This window comes from Falco rusticolus, chromosome 6, assembly GCF_015220075.1.
Source record: "Falco rusticolus isolate bFalRus1 chromosome 6, bFalRus1.pri, whole genome shotgun sequence".
Lineage (NCBI taxonomy): Eukaryota > Metazoa > Chordata > Aves > Falconiformes > Falconidae > Falco > Falco rusticolus.
The window spans coordinates 13,532,797-13,553,202 of record NC_051192.1 but is presented as its reverse complement, the minus strand read 5'-3'; the positions used below and the strand labels follow the sequence as shown (position 1 = coordinate 13,553,202).

At 43.0% G+C, this 20,406-nt stretch overlaps 1 protein-coding gene across 2 annotated transcripts in view; it reads right to left on the bottom strand.

Moving 5' to 3' along the window:
- Positions 1-216: 216 nt before the first annotated feature.
- Positions 217-20,406, bottom strand: part of ADGRF5 (adhesion G protein-coupled receptor F5) — a 30,097-nt gene continuing 9,907 nt past the window's right edge. The window contains exons 8-21 of one of the 2 annotated variants that reach the window (XM_037392413.1): positions 19,887-20,029; positions 18,899-19,108; positions 17,374-17,607; positions 15,931-16,095; positions 15,579-15,794; positions 15,095-15,316; positions 13,709-13,861; positions 12,275-12,471; positions 11,124-11,303; positions 8,333-9,703; positions 7,338-7,379; positions 7,176-7,235; positions 2,304-2,388; positions 217-1,202 (exon numbers count right to left, since the gene is read on the bottom strand). In XM_037392413.1, coding sequence (XP_037248310.1) covers positions 1,123-1,202; positions 2,304-2,388; positions 7,176-7,235; positions 7,338-7,379; positions 8,333-9,703; positions 11,124-11,303; positions 12,275-12,471; positions 13,709-13,861; positions 15,095-15,316; positions 15,579-15,794; positions 15,931-16,095; positions 17,374-17,607; positions 18,899-19,108; positions 19,887-20,029 — 3,358 coding nt within the window. In that variant the 3' untranslated portion in view covers positions 217-1,122. The remainder of the gene's footprint in view (positions 1,203-2,303; positions 2,389-7,175; positions 7,236-7,337; positions 7,380-8,332; positions 9,704-11,123; positions 11,304-12,274; positions 12,472-13,708; positions 13,862-15,094; positions 15,317-15,578; positions 15,795-15,930; positions 16,096-17,373; positions 17,608-18,898; positions 19,109-19,886; positions 20,030-20,406) is intronic. The other variant, XM_037392414.1, reaches the window with a different exon arrangement.

Here is a 20,406-nt window from a genome sequence, read left to right as displayed (position 1 = left end):
AAACACAGAGGCCTGATTCCCCACCTGACAGCAGTGTTTGATATTGGCTTCTAATCTAAACCTTTGTGATTCCATCTATCATATTTTACATGAAGTTTTGTAACATTCCTGTGCGCTATAAAGACTTTGCAGGCTCTCTCATAGCCCTCTGCTTAAGGCAGGAGTCCTGCCTTTGAAGGTGTACAGGTGTGGAAATAACGGATTCCACAAATGTAGTATTAGAGAAATAATTTATATAAAACCTTTCATCCTGCCTGGCACATGGTGGTTTATATTCACTGCAGAATTGACTCACTGAGCCCTTCGAGTGTGATTCTCCTCTGAGAGGAGACCCAAACATACAGACTTTGCACAAGAGTTCCTTGCATACTTAACACTACTATGCATTAAATAAATGCAGTCCCCTCTGTAGCAGACAACCTTCTGTGTCTTACCACATTACATATCAAGGGAAGGACAATTATAGTTAAGGATATAAAGTTTCCTTTTCTTCAAAAAAAGTGCCACATGGACCTTTCAGTACATTCTGTCCGAGAGAAGACCACGCAGGAATCATCACGGTCTTCGTTTTATCTAAGTCAAAAGTGAAGATCTGAAATGGAGCTTCTTAGTTGTGAATCTTTGGTTCCCAAAAGTCCTAAATAGAAAGTGGAGAGCACTATACCCTACGGCCTTTCCAGACTCTAATAGGAGGGCAGGAGAGAAGCTATGAGGTACTTGTGTATCTACACAGGCCTTTGGAATCTTTCAGAGAGTTAATAGGGGAAATATTACAACCACTGGACGAGAGCTGTGTATAGCACTGTAATTCATGGCTCAGTACTGCATAGTGCTAAGCACCCACTTCAAGGCTGAGAATTCTTCACTCCCAATGTCTTTTCCGGCACTTGAAGGCCTTCAAATCCTTGTCATCCCTTCTGGGATTGGCAGCCCCTGTAAAATTCTCAAAGCTTCCCTGCCTTACACATTGACCAGAAATGATTATTCCAGAAGAATGCACCAAGGCACAGTTTGGTCAAAACAAAGCAGTCTGCTTCTTGATGACTCACAGATACTTCTTGTGTGTGTCTTGGAAAAGGCAGAGGTCCTTTCAGAGTTATGTGATTTAGCATTTACAGTGCCTCAGTTAAGCAAAGAATACGCCTTGGAAGTGTTTTCAGAGGAAGAGGTGGATGGCTCTGAAGAAGATACTCTGTATTTTCCTGCAAAACAAAGTATAGTGGTTAGACATAAAGACAGATAGCTTAGGGCATGTTGGCACTGCAAAGTAAGGACAGTTAGACCTGTCTTGATGATCCAGGTGGCTTTGACACTAGCTGAACTAGAGCAATACCAGCAACTACAAAGGTCAATGTGTTTGGTGACAAGATGTCAGCCTGAACTGATGATCGTGCTATAGGGTAGTAGTTTACTCACACAAATAGAGGGATTTAGTGCTCCTCCTTGAGCGTGGGGACACATCTAGAACACACAATCCTGAGAGGAATCCCAGCTCCCTCCCTCTCACGACCACAAGGCTATAAGCTGAGACCCAGGTGCACAGAGCCCAAGAGCAGAGTGTGGAAGTGAATGCTGATAATACGGGAGTTTCAGGTGGCAGCAGCGTGGGAGGCAGTTGTGGGCAAGTCTCGTTCTTCTGGTGGGAGGCTTCTGTACCTGGCTAGTGTACTCATGTAAACTTACCGTAGCAGATCCAGAAACCTGCTTCTTGTTCCATTGCCTGACTAATAAACAGACTCTTAAAAAGCAAAAGCAGTTGCTTGCCTACATTAAACTCCTTCATATCCCACTTTGACCAAATTTTACTATCTTCTCTAAGCAATGGTTGGATGCAAAGATTAGACATTTAGGAATGAAAATACTCATATTTCAGTAATGCTTCTTGCAAAATAAAGTCATAACTGAAATGGTGATGTCCATAAAATAACAGCCAGAGAACCTTTGAAGAGATACAGCTCTAAGGTGGTGAAGAGTTCATGAACAGTAAGTGAACTGAGGAGCGCTATGTCATAATATCATTAAACTCAAAACAAAGCTCAGTTAGTGGGTTTTGTAACTGGTGAAACACGCCACCATCCAATACTTTAGTTTTAGTGTTAGACGATTATGCTGCTAGCATTATGCTACAATTATGAGCAATTACAGTAGCAATACCAATGACTTATTACAGTTCCTTTGTATTAGAAGATTAAATACCATTGATGGATGGATGGATAGACAAATAGATCAATAGACAGACCCTGAGAGTGAGAACACAAGCAAAACCTTGTTTGCTTTGGTAGGAGATGTCTACTGTCACATACCTGTTTTCCCACATAAGTTGTTAAAGGTTCTTGAAAGCGGATAGCTCATAGCAAGCATTGGTGTCACCAGGATCAGGGATGATGACTGTAAGAAAGAAAATCGCTTTTTGTCAAAAGCCTAGAACTGTCTTTGTAGCCACATGGAGGGGGGAAAAAAAGGTTACAATAAAATGGTGTTCAGTGGTACGAGAAGGCAATGCAGAGAGGGACAAGTTAGATGTTGGTGAGGCATCAAGTTGACCCATTTGCATGTTTATGATGGTGATGAAGGAAGATCAACTTTAAAAGAAGCTACAGGACAGAAATAGCCCGTCTCTAATGGTTGGCCAGGAAAGATGGCTTAGGCTCTGGAGTCTGTTGCATTAGGCATCACAGAGTTCTGGTCCCTTATCTGAGGGAGTATGAGGTAGTATTTAGGTAGCCAGAAAAGCTAAGATTTATATGTTTGGGGATGGTCCTTGAAGGCCGATAGCCTGAGATAATCAAAAGCAAATTTGACTTGACACACTAGAGGGCATCAGAACACAGCTCTGCAGTCCAGGCTGCTGCTGAAATGAAGTTTCTTTTTCTCTTCTGGAGTGGTTTGAGAATTTAATGAGATTCCTCCAAAAGATGCTTTTAGAAGTGGTATGGAGAGCACATCTTTTTCTGTTCAGTCCCTCTCCGTTCATTAAGTTGTACTATGGCTGGGGAAATGAGGCAGTTTTTTGCATTGTCACCTACACCATAAGGTGGTAGTGGAAGAAGGTAAAATAATCACATCTAAAAAGTTTGCTCAAAGACTTTGATGTTACTTTATTTAGTCCTTATCAGCAGAACTGCCAAGGAAATATGCCAGTTCCCACTGCCTGGGGTAGCTTCCACAGTGTCAACTAGAGTTGGAAGTGTCTGGCACAGGAGATTTTGTCTGAAAAGCAATTCAGAATTGGGATCCAAGACTTCACAACTTGTTCTCTCCACTTTATTCTGCTGGATGTGTCCATTGTATGATAGCTGTATCGGTTATTCCTGCCTTCCTCCCAGTTTCCTGGAGAAAAGGAGTTTTTCACAAAGTCAGAATAGCACGACATCTAGCAGATATAATTTTCAAGCCAGAAAGAAGGCAAGGTGTTTTAAAAATTTATTAGGAAGGGTTCCCAGGTGTAATCCTCCTGCTGAAAACACTGGAATGCTTGGAGTACCAGTTTAAAAAATCCAGGTGGACAACTCTAGGGATCCTAAATGAAGAACCATGAAGCAGAAACCACATCTTTACCGTCTCCTTCTGACACAAGATCTGAATGTGACAGATGATTGGGGCACTTAAAACTTACAGCACTGCTCTGCCTGGCTAATTGCAAGCTGCTGCCTCCCGGCTGTCGGCGGGTTGCTGGAGGGGACATGCAGGGAGGTCACTGCTGGGTCCAGTGCTGGTTTAACATCTTCATTAATGTTGTAGATGATGGGAAAAACGCACCCTCAGCAAGTCTGCAGATACTACAAAACTGCAAGGAGTGGCTGATAGATCAGATGAGCCTGCTGTCATACAGAGGGACCTCAACAGGCTGGAGAAGTGGGATGATGGGAGGGATCTTATGAAGTTTGGCAAAGGGAAATGCCAAGTCCTGTCCCAGAGGAGGAACAATCCCACACGGCAGGGCATGCTGGGGGTCATGGGACTGGAACGGAGTAAAGACAGAGCCAGGCTTTGCTCCTTGGTGCCCAGTAAAAGGACAAGAGGCAGTGGGAGTGAGAACAGAGCCAGGCTTTAATTGTTTGTGCCCAGTGAAAGGACAAGAGGTGCTGGGAACAAACAGAAATACAGGAAATCCTGCTTAAGAAACTTTTTCACTGTGAGGGTGGTCAAATGCAGGAAAAGCCTGTGCAGACACACTGTGGAGTCTCCATCCTTGGATCTACTCAAAACCCAACTGAACATGCCTCTGAGTTCTAGCTGACCATGCTCTGAGTTGTGGGGGCTGGTACTAGGTGATCTCTGGAGGTATTTTCCAACTTCAGCAATTCTGTGATGTTTGTGGAAGCTGGAGTGATTTGAGCCAGTGCTGCTCCTCTGAGCTGACAGTTCAGCCCCAATGGACTCCTTAATTCTTTTGATGTTATGTGCCCATCGGTCTTAAGCATGCTGGTTTTTAAGTCTGCTTCCCAGTTCTTTAGCAATACCTGTACAGGTTCTTCTGAATAAACCCTGTTTGGACACCAATATAAAATTAAGCTCTATTGACATATCAGAATGATGCTAACATTTCTCACAATTTATATTTTTCCATTCCAAGTGCAGGTGGTTAGATTCTGATGCCTTCAATCCCTTACCCATCCTGGTATGGCTTCTTTGGTAAGGGGTTATAAATGCAGAATTGCAAGCTGAAACAAGCACTTCTGTCTTGAAATACACAGACTTATCCAACCTCATGCAGCCATCCCAGACACAGGTATTTGATCCCTGTTGGCTGAAAATTTTCTGTATTCTGTGCCTGGGAACGTGGTCCCCCTTGTGCAGAAGCAGAGGTGAGCACCCCTGTGGCATCAGCGAGAAGAGGACAACGACCTACTCTGCAGCTACAACTTGTCTTCGGCCACCACAGTTCCTTGTGAGGTGAATGTCAGCCCATACCCTCAGCTCCTGGCCCTCTCCTAGGGCTGTAACACACGTCCTGGGTCACTGAGGCTCTGAGCCCGCTGTGTGCTTGGCCTCCTGCATTCTGCTTTAGGGCTTTCTCAAGCCTCATTGGAAGACCACGTAGTTCTGAGAGGTTTGCTCCTCTGTTTGAGACACCGTTCCCCCAGCCTCTCCAATGAGTGCTGGTTGCTTAATGCCATAAGCAGATCCGCGCTTGGTTGGATCCCAGGATCCTCCAGCCCAGCTGCTTCTTACTCAGTGTGGGCCACGGCAGAGGCCCTAGGGAAGAGTTTTACAAAAGCGAGGTAAGCTTGTAGCAGCACCCCTGCAGAATGTCCTTTCCACTTGTGGCGGTCAGACGTACAGGGACTCCTGGAGGCAAAGGCAAGACCCTGGTGTTTAACAGCCCTTCACGGCCTGTTCAGCTTCCGCAACATGAAGTAAACTCTAAGGGAACCTGGGAGAGCATCCAACATCCATAACATCCAGGAGCAAGGAGGTCTACATCTCCTTTGCTTGTTTTGATCTGCCACGCATCAGGGTAAGGTCTGCTCCTTCCTGGTCAAACGGGATGGCACACTTGCTCCGTGACCTTGTAGCAGCACACACCACCTTTACATTCCCCATCAGCTGTCTAGGCTGAAGAGTCCTATGTCATCTAGCAGAGCAGTCCTCCCACCTCTTTGGGACTTGTTCTGCTCTGCGTCCTTCCAACTGGCCTGTATCTTTTTTTGAGCATAATTAAGCTCGGCTGTCCCCATGTCAGCATTTTCCTGTGGCTTAAATAGGTCTGCCTCCCTTTAGGTATTGTGGATGAAAGGTCTGTGGTGCCATGAGGTCTGTGGAGGTGAAGGACATGTGGAGGGAGGAACTAGGAGCTGCTGAAGATTAGAGGGAGTGAAGGGAGTGGATATGTGGCTGGCACAGAACATCTAGCTCCATGGCTACCCGGTAGCTTATAGCAGCTGAGCCATGGTTTACCTCTTTCAAACAGCCACTGAGCTTTTTTTTCCAGAGTCTTAATCTCTGGAGCACAAATTGAAATGGAAGAAATTAAATTTAATCATAAGAAAAAGCTTTTTGTTTGTTTGGTTGGTTTAGTTTTGTTTCTTTGTTTGTTTTTGGTTTTAGTTATGCTGACGGTGGCAAAACACCACAGCTTTTTGTTCAAAGAGTTAGCAGATTTTCCAGCTTTAGAGATAGTGAAAACCTGATGGGGAAAATGTCCTAAGTTAATTTACCTTGCTTTGAGGAGTGTATTTGGACTAGATCTAAACATGTTCTTTCCAGCCTTAACTGTTTGATGATTCTGTGACCTCTCTGTTCAGCCACAACACTGCCTGTGTTTCTGTGCTAATTGTATTCCTCAGCAGCCATTTTCCTCAGGCACTTTACAATCTTTAATTTTTCTTTTAAAGATGGTAGTGGACTGGTTTCCCCCTTTAAAGCCAATGCCTATCCTCAGCAGAGGCATCTCCAGATGCCCATGCAAGCTGTGCTTCAAGGCAGGGAGGAGTGCAAGAGTTATTGGGTCAGAGAAACTCTGCGGATGGAAGAGTTCCAGGATCTTTCTTAAGGATCCAGTCCCTGTTTGCAACATTATTTCTTTATTTTTTTAGGCACTAAATGTTTTGTGTTAAATGCAGGAATTTGCTGGATATGGGACCCAAGTCTCTCCTCTTCTAGGAGTGTGTCCAGGCCACTTGGTTCCAGAAACATATTTATTTATGTTCTATCTTTTTCTCATTAAAATCTGAGTCTTTGCAACACATAGACACGATTTTAACAGAAGATTCATACTTTTCTGTCCTCAGGATAAATTGAAGGCTAACCTGTCGCCTTGTCTCATGCAAGTTGTCTCAACCAAGCTGCAATATCTCCATCTTTTCCTGCTCATAGCTGAAGGGCTTCTTCCCCAGTAAGTTCTCTTTGCATTTCTCTTAGGTTGTGCATAAATAAGGGCCACTGAAATTTTCTGTTTTCTAACATAATGCTTCAGTTACATTTTGTGGGTTATTTCTTGTCAAATTCAGAGCAAATGTCCACTAGTCTCCTTGGTTTTTACCAATTATAGGTGAAATAATGAACTTCGGAAAAGGGGAGATATTCATATCTGTGTTGTTAGTGTCTTCAATTTCTCTGACTAGTTCTAATAAATAATTCAGAATATACAGTGCATTTGACTTAAAAGACACTTTGAGAATGTTAGACTATTCAGCAGTAACTAAAATACACTCTTAGGTCAATTTTCTAACCTTTGTTTGCTGTGAACTCCATTTGGACATTGAATTCCTCTTCAGCAGGGCTTCTTGTATCTATTTGTTAAAAAAAAATAAAAATCATTCAGTAAATACAGTAATTATGTTCAAATTCAGACAGTATTTTCACATAATACAAGAAATAGTTTGAATCCTTACCTTCTTGTCCCAGAGGGTCCCAAACACCAAAATGAATAATCCCTAGGAGACAGATAATTACATGCAGTTTGATGACACCCACCTTTTAATTGCAGTACCTCATAACTCTCAAACATAGTCCATATTGACTATTTAAACTCTGAACTCTTTGAAAGAGGGCATTTTCCTAACTGTGTTTCACATAACGGAGTGCCGATGTAGTACGAGTTCTTTTAGCCTGGCTTATTCAAACTGTGTGCATATCTGGTCTACAGAAGTGACACAGATAGTTTGCTAGCGCTAAACATTTGGAAGAAGGGACTTTTGTGCATGGAAGATACGCCCTGCCTATGCTCCCCAGATAAGCTAGCAGGTTCACAGTACGAAAGGCAGTTGAGTTTGGTCTGAAGCACACAATTCTGATGCTATCCTTAAAACACAGTGTAGACATGACTATTGTGTCCTTAAGAAATCCTGTTGTATCGGGATCCTACTGGCCACCTAAATATGTGGTTGTAAAAATCATACTGACTGAAAACTCCCAATAATGTGTATTTTGGTCAGTTCCTCTTTTTATTATTACTACTACTCAGCTGTTCTTGGTGACTTCCATGTTATTTATACTCCCTTGTTACTTGAACCCACAAGAGCATAGTATGATGCCTCCAGATGCACTGGAAATCAGACCAGACGTGCTGAAGCTTGGCCACCTGAACATAACAGGGCTATTTTCCTGATCTTCAGGAATGAACCTCTTCCCAAAGCTACTGGCAAATTTGGAAGTTATCATGTCAGCTTTATATATAAGACATATCTGTTAAGGGAGCTGAGAATATGAAATACTGCTGAATTCCTGGAATGGTTTCCCAAAGAGCTCGTTGGGAATAAGGATGTCTAAAGGCAAATCTGAGCTTTCCCAAGTGGTTTTTATTCCCCTCCAAGCACAGCCCTGCAGGAACATCACTACTTGTTAAACAGTCACAGAGGAAACAAACCCATACATATGTGTGACTCACCTGCAAAGCATTGAGCAGAGCAAAGAGGATGTGGAAAGCTTGATGGCTGTTTTTGATGACGGTGGCAAGGCCAAATCCCCAGGTGAGGCCTAACAGTGGTGTCAAGATGGCCACACTTTTGCCAATTTGAAACAAAGAGTTCCTCTCCTGCCTGTTTGACCTATCCCCGATAGTTGGTCTTAGGATTTTTATTATAACAACTGCAGTGATGAACAAATTTGTGGCCACAATGATCAGGGCAGGTATGACGAAGGCCAAGAGAGCTTTGCTCTCCTTCCAGTTGAGCCAGCAGACACCCTTTCTTATGTAATTGTTCCTTGGCAATGTGACAACAAGGGTGATGACTGCAATGAGAAAGGGGCACCCATAGCCCAGACAGAATGCCACTGCTTTCTGGGCGGTCTTACTTGTGTTGTGTAAGATGAAGACCAGTCTGTAGAAAAGAATGAGGCCCAGGCTGAGCATCCAGAAGAAGACACACAGGTAGAATAAATGGATGAAGAAGGTGGCCACAAAACAGATACCTCCGCTCATCCGTTGGTTTTGGTCATTGATGGAGGCAGTGACAACAAACCAAATGTCAGCAATCAGGAGCGATGTAGCTATGTTGAGTATACAGACGTGGCGCATGTAGGAGGTTGTGTTGTTTGTCACATATTTCCAGACTAAGGATTCAATTATAATGCAGGCCACCAAACTCAAGATTGAAATGGCCAGGCCAACGTAGGTAATATAATCTTCAAAGATTGCCTGGGAGTATTTATCAGGTGACATCAGAATGGAGAAGGATGTCAAGTGATTGCAGGAGCAAATGACATAATCTCCTCGCTCTGTGGTTGTGCAGCCACGAGTATCCCAGCCCCCCTTACGTTCGTTGAGTGTGAAGTTCCAAAAGACACACTGGGGCATCTTTAGAGATGTGTTTTTCTTTGCAAAGGTCATATTAATGTCAAACTTCTGGCTTCCGTTGCTGCTCATAATTGTTGTTATCAGTAAACCATTCACATACTCGGACCCATTCTGGGGCAAAATATGTCCAAGCTTTGAGTACACCACACTGACAACAGTTGAATTGTGTGTTAGAGCCCGAATTTCAGTTTCACTAATGAGCACATTAACTGTGAGGTTTTCTGTACTGCTGAAGTTCTTATTATAATCTGTGTCGGTATTTTCTGTGACAACTATACCCTGTAGCTGAAGGGTATTTGCATAGACAGAAGGAATGGTATTATTAACTGGTTGGAGGCGCAGGGAAAAATTTTCTACTGACTGCAGTAACAAAGAACTGTTGAGTACGCTGTCTTTATTCAGGTCTTCCCAAGCTTCAGTTGCAGAATCAGCAACAACAAAGTCCACTGTGGAGAGAAAATTCTGAAACAGCAAGAACAGAATAATGCTGTTACTGAAATCCCCTACAAATCGTTGTTGTTTCTGATGGCGATTTTCCTGTGGTCCTAGAACTGACTTTTGAAAAAGCCCAGAATTTTCTTATTTTGCTCAATCTATATGAAACATTCAGTTGTTAACCCTCTGCATTCTCTATTTTCAAGTTAAGGTTTCGAACAGTGGAGCTGTGGGGATTTTTTTTTACATATTACTTAGCCTTTTCTTGTTTTGGTTTCCAGCCTTCTTCCTCTTCTTTTCCAGCCTTTGTACTATCTTTGATATTTCAGATGTTTTGCACTTTTCTGCTCAGAAGACCAGTGGTTTTCCTCTGTACCTCACAATCAAGGTTTCCAAGTATTTCTAAAATGTGTTTTGTTATTCATTTGTTGTAACACCCAATTGATTTTCCTTGCTTGATCCCCTTGATCTTATTCCTATTTTGACCCTTTTTTCTATTCCTGCTTCTACTCATAGAATCACAGAATGGTTTTGATATTTAAAGATCATCTGGTCCAATGCCCTTGCTATAGGCATGGACTTCCAAACTGGTCTTGAACACTTCCAGGGATGGGGCATCCATAAGTTCTCTGGGCAACCTGTGCCAGTGTCTCACCACCTTCACAGTGAAGAATTTCTTCCTAATATCTAATCTAAACCTAATATCTAATCTAAACCTACCTGCTTTCACTTTTAAACCATTACCTCTAGTCATGTCACTACACATCCTGGTAAAAAGTCTTTCTCTGCCTTTCTATAAGCCCCTGTAAGTACTGAAGAGCCACAACAAGGTCTCCCTGGAGCTTTCTCTTCTCCAGACTGGACAACACCAACCCTGTCAGCCTTTCCTCATAGGAGAGGTGTTCCAGCCCTCTGACCGTTCTTGTGGTCCTCCCTGGGACATGCTCAAGCAGGTTCATGGCTTTCTTGTACTGGGGACCCCAGAGCTGGACGCAGTGCTGCAGGTGGTGTCACACAAGAGCAGAGCAGAAGGGAAGAATCACCTCCCTTGACCTGCTGGCCTTGCTTCTTGTTATGCAGCCCAGGAGATGATTGGCTTTCTGAGCTGGAAGCGCACTTTACTGGCTCATGTCCAATTTTTCATCTACTGTTCCTTGTCCTTTCCTCCTTCTTAGAATGCTAGAGACATTTATGGGTCCCTAGAACATTTCTAGTTGCTAAGCAGACAGCAGCTTCTCTTTCCTGCATAGGCTGCTCACCTTCATCATTTTTATTTTTCATAAACTCTTTTTCCTGTAATTTCATTTTTGCTGTCATTTAATCTCATTCCCTTAACACTTTCCTGTTCCTGACCCTAATTAACTGTGAAGCTTCTTCAGGGAGAATGTCATCCCCTATGACAAAAGGGCCTTGATAAGTGTAGGTAAGACTTAAAATAAAACCTTACGAGAATAGTGAGCATCTTTGCATCTGCTGGGATGGAGGAGACTATATCCAGGATGGTAATGATTGCACCTAGGTCTGCAGGAGAACTTTTTGTTTTGTTTTGCTGCTCTCTTGTCTTTTTATTAAGTTCTGCAAGGTAGTTAGGTAGGTTTGCTTTTGCCTCAGGACTGTTGATCAAGGCCTGCAACAGAAGATAACAGTACATCATGTGTGCAATTTGCCTGGAGTTTGATCCTCCATCATCATAGCTACCCCACGCCAGTAAAGAAAACAGAGTCAGGGTCATTCTAGACATGCCAGAAGTGTTCAGCCCTCTGATCCTCCACGACAGGGTATCCTAACTGCCTGTTGAGAGTGGTCTCTCATCAAGTGCTAACTTGCAGACTGTTCCTGGAAATTTTGGGGGAGAAAATAGTTGGCCTGGGCCCAAACATATAAGGGAACAATCTAGCAAGTTAAAGAAATACGAAATAGAGTAGCTGTCCCTCTGCCTGGGACCTTGCTGTGCCTAATTTACTAAAACAAACATAGTAAGTATTTGCTGAAAGAAAGATAATTGTTCTCATATAACCTCACTGAGAGAAGGGTGGTTCTGGATGGTTTGTAGAAGTGAAGAGCACTATGACAGGATACCTAAGCTGAAAACCGAGGCTCAGCACCTGTCAGTGAGGGGTAGTGACTGAGGGGGCATCCTAAACAGGGCCTGGGTCTAAGGCTGGGCAGTGGCCCGCAGCTGTCCCTACTGCATCGTTGTTAGGTGCTCTGCAGCATACTCTGGGCTTGTGCCAACTGGTGTTCACCGAGGCAATGCCTAGGCATGGATCAGGGAACACTCCAGGCCAGCCAGTTCTCCTGCTGGATGCTGTAAATAAGGTCACCTTTTCTGGGAGAGCATGTTCATGGGTATGGATATTGGCCATGCAGGGCCACATACCCTCTGGGCCAGAGGAGGGGACCTCGCCTCTTTCACTTACTAGCATAGATATAGTCAAACATTCTTCACTTCTTTTAAAAGATAGTTTTAATTAAATATTTGATTTTTAATGCTGCATACATTTTAGATTATATTAAGCAAAGAACCACCCAGCAAAAATTTTTCCTCTCTCCTACCTGCCCCCCTGCCCTAGCCTCTAGAAAAGTCAGAAATATTACCTCAGCACTAGTTAGCAGGTTGTTTATTGCTTCAGACAGGCAGTTATTCCTTTCAAACTTCCAGACTTTGTTGATGCACTTGTAAACTTGATTGCCTCGGGTAAAAATATCTGGATTATCTACATCACAGCATGGCTTTTTTAATGTGGCCCCTTCTTTTCCAATGCCCAAGCTGTTTGAGCAGGAAACTTCCTTGTCTGTATTGAGAAAAAGACACAGAGGCAGAAAACTAAGAAGCAGGGAGATAATTTACCCCTCTCAAACCTGTGATTTCCTGAAGTTCAGAGGTCTTTAAATCAGTTACGATTTTAGCTTGCTCTCTTCATTAATTCTGACCTTTCAGGGTGTATATGTCTTGCATTCCCAATTTTTTGGAAGCATGAAATTATAAAGGACATTTAATAAAGCCCCTTGGTTTTGAGTACCGAATCAAATCAACAAACCAATACCCAAAGTTTTAAGAATTGTCTATTAGATTACAGGGTGAGACAGCGGTGAAGCTGGATTATATTGACCACTATGTGAACAGTAATTCACACAAAGTTGACTATGCTAAGGGACTCAGTGCTGCTGGAGCACCAACAGGAAATTCATTAAGACCTGGCTAGTGAGGCCTCAACACCTTTTGATGAACAGTGGGTCTTGCTAACTGGCTTTGATTGGGTTAGCCATATCAGTAAGTATCTATTGATTAAAGTAAATAAAGCATCTGCATATTTGTTGCCTAAAATGGTGAAATCTGGCCAGATACACCAATTTGACAGGTGTCACTACTATGGAAAAACCAAAATTTCTGCATTATGGGGCTTATTTCTTTCCAATTTAGAGTAAGAAGCAGGAAGATACAAACTCTGGTCAGAACTAAACATCAAAACTGGATGTAGCAATGCTGAAATCTAATTCTAATTACTACCTGCAGCACTGACGGGTAGCCGGGCTTGCCCAGGTCTCTGCAACACCTCATGGAGGTCACCATTCTTGTGTTTGAAGTGGATATGCTCTCCCACAGGCTGATCTCCTGAGCTAGACTACTTCTTCCTGAGGCACCACAACCTGTTTTCTTTGCTAAACTGTTGGTGCATGCTGGGAGCTGCACGACTGCATTTCAACACAGGAGATGAAGCTCGGTGGTGCAGGCTGCACCAGAAGGAAGTAGGGGCAGAAGATGACTGAACTATAACTGCTAGGGAACATACTGGGGCCACTGTTAAATCCAGTGAAGACAAAACATCTTGTGTATTTTTTTTTTTTAATTACAGCAAAATAGATATTTTCCTCTGTATTTCAAAGTTTCCCATGAAGAAGGAGACAAAAATTCTTGCTAACAAAACCTGCTCCTGTTAGGTGTCACCAATGATAAATTTGTGGCATCTGATTTAACAAAGATAGTGGGATTTCCTATTTAACAGCCTTAAATAGTAACTTTTTTCTTACCAGGTATCAGCTGCAGTCTTATATTTTCACTGTTGACTGTCTGTTTAATGCTGTTAGTAAACTTGCAATACACCGTGAGCTCTTTCTCCGTGTTGCATTCTGTTTCTGTGTAACTGTACATGTAGCACAACAAATTTCCTTTTCTCTTTTTCCCTGTGTGGAAGGATTAGGACAGATTAGCTAGCAGACAGTAGAAAGCTTCTGCAAAATTTTCATTTCTGTGAGTACTAGAGGAAAAAAAAAACAACTTCCATTGCAGAAAAACTTCACTTCTGTATGCTGATCCCCATGTCTTATCCCCCCCCCACACGCACCCCTACCCCTTAATGAATCTTCTGGCAGCTGCTGCATGATCATTAACTTTTCAATTACTAGTATATGAGCAAAAACTGCCCAAATCTTTTCTTCCTGTGTAGGAACAAAAATTAACTTTAGAAACCAGTTTGGAGAATACTCTTCCTGCTTCTGCTTCTACCATAGGTGTTTCCTTTAGGCTAGGATGATTTTTTTTCCCTTCTTATATAGTACTTTTGAACTCAGGATTTGCACAGCACTGCCATTGCTTTTCAGTATGCCAGTACCGGAGGGTCCCTAACTGCAATCTCTTCCAAAAAGACCTTGGCATTTTTCTTAGCAACTGAAGGACCCCTCACTCTCCACCTGCTTTACACTTCAGCCTGTTGGTTTTGCATTCCTACAGGTTTTCTAAGTTAGTTTAGGTGGATCTTCTTTGCTTTTTTTTTTTTTTTCCAAATTAACTGTTTTGTAAGTCACTTGAAAACTTCCAGTATATAAAAACACATCAGGGAAGCTGCAGAATTGCCTTGAATTTGAAGACGTACAAGTTTAGGCTTTTGTGCTGTTAAAGATATGTTACCTGTATCCTTGAAGAAAATAGAATAGGTTTTTTTTTTAACTGCATTCTTAATCTGTTATTCTACATGTTTCATGAACTAGTAGATCTTCTTAAGTAATGTTTCCTTGCTACTCAGTTCAAAAAAGTCGCAGAGTGGAATTTAAAAGCGAATAAATGGACTTCAGCAATTTTTAATCTGAACAACGGTGAAGATGTTCACTTCTCACTGCCTGGCAAGGCAAGCCAAACATTGAATTTAGCTGTTATGTATTTATCACTACAGCAGTGACTTCACTTGCTCTTCTATTAATCTCAGCCATGCTTCCCAAGAATGGCAACCATGTTAAAAAAAGTTAATTTCCTTTTTTTCTCCGCCGCCCCCCCCCCCCCCCCAGGAGTCCTTCTGTGCTGTCGTAATAGCAGTAAGTATGAATTGTTTACACAGACCTAACTGGAAAAAAAAACCAAACCAGGGACTGGGTTGCGACACGTAGTGCAGCTAATGATTCTGCAAGTTCATTGTTTCTTACCAACTTGAAATTCCTTTTGTTGAACCACGAATGTAACAGTGTAATAATCTTCCATGGTGTTAGCACTTATGCAGCACTGGAGATCTTGTTGCACTTTGCACTGTATAGATGCTTCAATGGGGTCTATCAGGATGTTCTGCTTCAAAGGCAAGGGAATAACCTTGATTGTCACATTGGCAGAACTCTCCAAGTACTTCTGGGAGAATGTGCAGATGTAGGTGCCTGAAAGAAGTGACAGAAAAAACATGCCTCAGTCAACAGAAGTGCTCCTCAGCTTTTGCATGGTCAGGAGTCCTCATACTGAACAAGTACAGTGCTGTTGGCAGCGTCATGTCTTGATGTCCTCCAGTAGTTATAATGTTAACTCTCTTTTTTATTTACTGTGACCAGGCTTCACAGTGATTTGCAGGGCTAGGGATGCTGTAAATGATTTGGTGCAGAAATTTCATTGCCTTTGTAGCCAATGCAAAACATGTTCACTCACCGCTCCAGTCCTGTGTGGCGTTCTTCACTTCGAGCACAGATGTTGCTGGGAATTTTGTATTTTTGATGCATGTATCACAGTCTACTGTTTTCATCTTGCTTCCAGACCAGATTTTCCAACTGATACTTTCATAATTGGTCACATCACTTTCACACGTCAGATTGAATTTATATCCCTCAGAAACTGATGAGATGCTTGAAGATATCGTTACATGGGCTGAGACAACACAAGGTAAATGTCACATTATGGAGAGTCGCTTGTTATAACCATTTGCTTGCGAATGGCACGTGCCACAGAGGCCACCTACGTGCTAGAATTGCTGATGGTCTGTTACATGCCACCTGACCCTTACCTGCCCGGAGGTACGTCACTCTGATGTTTTGACTATGCCAGGCACCGTGTCCGGTGTGCAGCTCACACGTGTATGTCATCACCGTACCTGACTGCTCGGGTGGGCATAGCGATTCATTGATAATGAGCTTGTATTCAGTGCAGTTGCCACTGAAACTGGAGACTCCTGGAAAGAAATAAACATTTCTTGAAGGGCTATGGATGTCCAAAAATACCTGGGCTCTGGAAATCATAAGCAAACACTCTAGCTAAGGAAAACCTTGTGGGTTTGTATGTAACCTGTGACAACATGGCACTTTTAACTCATCATGGCTGAAGTTCATTCACACCTTTTGCTCTGGCAACACCCACAGTGGTTTTCCAAAGGTCTGAAGATGACTTTCAGCACAGTGCTGGGCACCTACCACCAAAACCACTCTGAGAGCAACAACATTGCTTGGATACCTCAGGATAAGCCAAAATGAAGATTATTCTGGTTCAGCCTAACCTCATTATCTGCAGTATTTAGGATGAGTAAGATAAGTAAACCAGGAGTAAGTACTGCAGATTTTAATATCGTATTTTGAAATAAAAATTTGGAGGTACTTGACAGACACTCAACTTTAACTGGCTTAGCTCTAGACCCCATGAAAGCTGTCCCATGCTGCAGCTGAAGGTGCATCTGGCATGAGAGCAGAGCTCCTGGGGAACAGCCTGGCCACAGGGAGTGAAGGGCAAAACAGCTCATTACAGGAGGCCAGGATCACCCCTCTCTCTGCAAGCACTGCTGTACACAGTACCTGTTCTCTGTGGAAATGGCTGTGCACAGGAGCTCTGAAGGTTTTCTCTCATCCTGCTGTCCTGCTTTCTGCTAAATTTCATTTATGAAAAATGGTTGTAAATGTTATTAACAAATGGTTAATCCATACCTATAAAATATTGAGGGAAATAGGCTGTTTATGACTATGGTCCTTAGACATTTGTGAGCCTTTCTGTTGATGTTGTTTTGTTACTCCTTGTAACATGTCTATTTGGTGCTTTACTAACTCTTTTTACTCATAAGTAAAGCCTCATGGGACGCCACTGACTTAACTGGCATGTGATGTATCACAGCTACAGGAGCAGAGGGAAACTGTGCGCTCACTATTTAGCTGTGCTGCAGCTGTTTCAAAGTGTAGCACCTATGTCCCTTGGTTGCCAAGTCTCAGTATGTGGTACACAGAAGCCTTTCATACCCCAAGGGTTATTCTAGAGGTAGTAGGAGAGACTGATGCACTCATCCCTACTCTCAAAACCAGACAATGCAGAAATAAGCTTTCTGGAAAAAGTCGGTGTGATGCTGGTCCAGGTGGCTGTTTCCATCCAGGATGGCACAGTTTTAAGCATCAGTGTCTGCACAGTGCATGGAGACACCCAGAATCCCACTGGCCCCTGCACAAGTGAAAGAATCTTTTGTTAATCTTACCTGTAATGTTGATTGCTCCGTTTACTTTCCAGTCACCAGTAAGTGATGGTAAGTGTCTGTCAATACAACAGGACAGCAGAGGACTGTTCGTCTGCATTTCAGGACTGTTGCATATAACAGTGATGTCGTTAAAGTTTGAAGTGACATTTAGCGGAGAGACTGCTATTGTCTTTGTGGCCTTGTATATTAGCGTGTAAAATGGATCGCTGTTTCTGAAAGTGCACCTATAGGAACCTGTAAAGCATAGGCAATATCTTAGCATTGAGAACATACTTTGCTGTTTTTACCTCTGCATTTGGAGTCAGGAGCTGGGAGCTATTTCCACACCTAGTTTTCACATCTCCTTGCTCTACAGCGGCTCTGCTACTTGCTGATCAAAATGTACCCTGAGGTCACCTGCAGTATGCTTTCTGCAGACTCCTGGTGCCAAATGTATATAGGTTAGGCAGCTTCAGTGTTGATGGGTACTTGAGCAGAGACTAGGTCTCTGGGACTGAAATGCTTAAAGTTTGGCTGAGTTGGTGTTTTGGGGATCTGCATATTGCCTATAATCCATCTGACAGCAATGTGTCGTAGTAAGAATGTAGACTGGCTGTGCAAAATGGTGAGAGACAGGTACCCAGGGTGGGCTCCCCAAAGGCTGGCACTCTGTAGGCACAGATGCTGCTCAGAAGGTGTTGCCAGAGACAGCAGAGTAGTAATCAGCCACTTTCTCAGGCACTTGGCCCTTGGATGCAGCCAGGCTTCCTTTAAGAAAGTGGCAATCAGAGCTCCAAACTTCCTTCATACTTTAGGTATGTGGGTTCCCCTTCCCCATGGGGATACCCAAGTGAGTAAACCGCTTATATGGGAGTGGGGGCACCACTGCCATAAGGTCCAGGACATCCTTAGCCCAAAGAAGTTTGGACACACAACTCCTACCTCGCATATGTGTGCCCAAATACCTGGTCACAGGCTACCCTTTTTGAAGTTGAATGTAAAATTCATGATCCAAAGAGAAGAACTGAGGGGGAGCTTGAGTCAAAGCTCTGATAATACATGATAATTACCCTGATAACTCCTCCCAGCAAAAATGCCACCGATTTACCTGTTTCTGATTTTCAAAACGCCCTAAACATGAACACATGAAAAACTGTAGCTCCAACCTCTGATTAATCAGGTTACGTTTGCAAAGAGGGCAAGGGCCATCAAGGATGAATTCAACCACAACCTCGAGTTACCACACCAAAAGTGTGGGAAGGCTTCACAGCCGTGCAGTCACCAGTCTCCTGTCATGTGGCAGTGAAGCCTGGCACTGAGAATACCCAGGGCTGTGTAGTCATTTCAGTCAGCTCACATCTTACTGGCGATGCCTGTCAGTACATAGTTCATTAAAGAAAAAAAAATCCCACAGGAAAATTATGAGGGACAGCGTATTTTTCACATTTACTCTAGAAAAATGCAGTCACAGCATTCCTCTTTGCTTTTTATTGACTTAGCCACACTAGAGATTTACTCCTGCTGTTTTAATGATAGAAAATCATACCAGAATCCTTCCTTGTAATATTGCTAATTTTAAGAATTGACTTCGAGTTTCTTGAAACTTTTCTCTCCGTTGAATACCGGGAGCTGGTTGAGATGATCTGATCAAAGTGATACCAGGTCACGTTCTCAGATGCTGAATTTGCCTCACAAATTAGTCTTACTGTATCTCCTTCAAAAAAGTCTGCAGGGGTCACAGTGAAGATTGTCTGATCTGGGAAGACAAAGAGCAACATTCTGCATTATTGTCATTCAGCTCACGCCTGTATGGTGTCTTTCATCTCCTGGGAAGCCTAGGTGCTTCACAACTAATACGCACCCAGTATCAGTTGCAGGGGACTACCTCTGATTCAAGCTATGCAATTTTCCCTCAACATATTCTTTGTCAGCCAAAGATCCCAGAAGGTTTTCTGCAGAGAGCCAGAAATATTATCCCCACCATTACCTTCTAAGTAGATAAAATGGGAGGAGAAGCAACCAGGTCAAAGTAATCCTCTGAGAAAGACAGACCAGTGCTCAGTGCACAGAGAGTACAGCTTCTCTGAGGCACTTGATCAGGCAACTGCATTGTAGCACATTATCCCACAGCAGCATGGAAAATGTGCCAAGGAAGCCAGGGGGAACCTGTTCTCATGTAAACTGCAAGAGGTTTTTGTTTCAAGAAGTGGGAAGTGCTGGCAGCCTGATACGCTAAGAGCTATCTCAGTTCTGGAGGTGAACATCAGGGTATTCGAACTTGCTCCCATGGAGACACTGCACCAGGGTTCAGTGCAGTAGCTTGGAAGGATTTTGTTTTCTGTGGGAGGTACTGTACGCATGGTCGTCTCATGTAAGTCCTAAGCTTTGGTGGCACAGGATGAAATGAAAAGCCAGAGAAATAAATGGGTTTTGAAGGTCCCGTACCAAATAATCAACAGTATAATGCAGCTACATGGTTCAGGCTAGAAATACTAAGGGGTGAAGGAAAAGTATTGAGAGTGCTTTAAACTTACTAATTATTTCTGTTGTGAAGGTAGCTTCGTCTAGGTGGTACCTCGTATCTAGAAACTGTGGTACAATTTTGTTTGAATTTGCTATCTGTTCGAAGCTTGCTGCTCCTGCTTTTACTTCATAGTTCACCAAAATGCTTCCAGGCCTAAACAGATACAAGAATAAGAGAAGCACCAGAATTTAATATCCTTGTGTATCAGTGGTTTTCTGTGTTGTGGTGACCCACCTTGCATGGCTAGGAAGGCTTCACAGGGCTCACCTGTGAAAGCTCCTGTTGTGACTCAAGACTTGCTCTGGCATACAAGAAGGTTGTGCTACAGCTCTTCCCAAAGTAAGGACACCTTTATGTGACATCTCCATCTGCTGTCTATTTCTAGTTAACTTCCCTTAGAAAACCTAAAATACAGCTGCATTTAAATATATGTGGACTTAAGTGATGTGTCTTTTGTTGAGATCCAATGTTATATCCAGAGTCAAAGTCCACTAATTCATCTTCCCGATGAGCTAGGAAACGACGTTAGG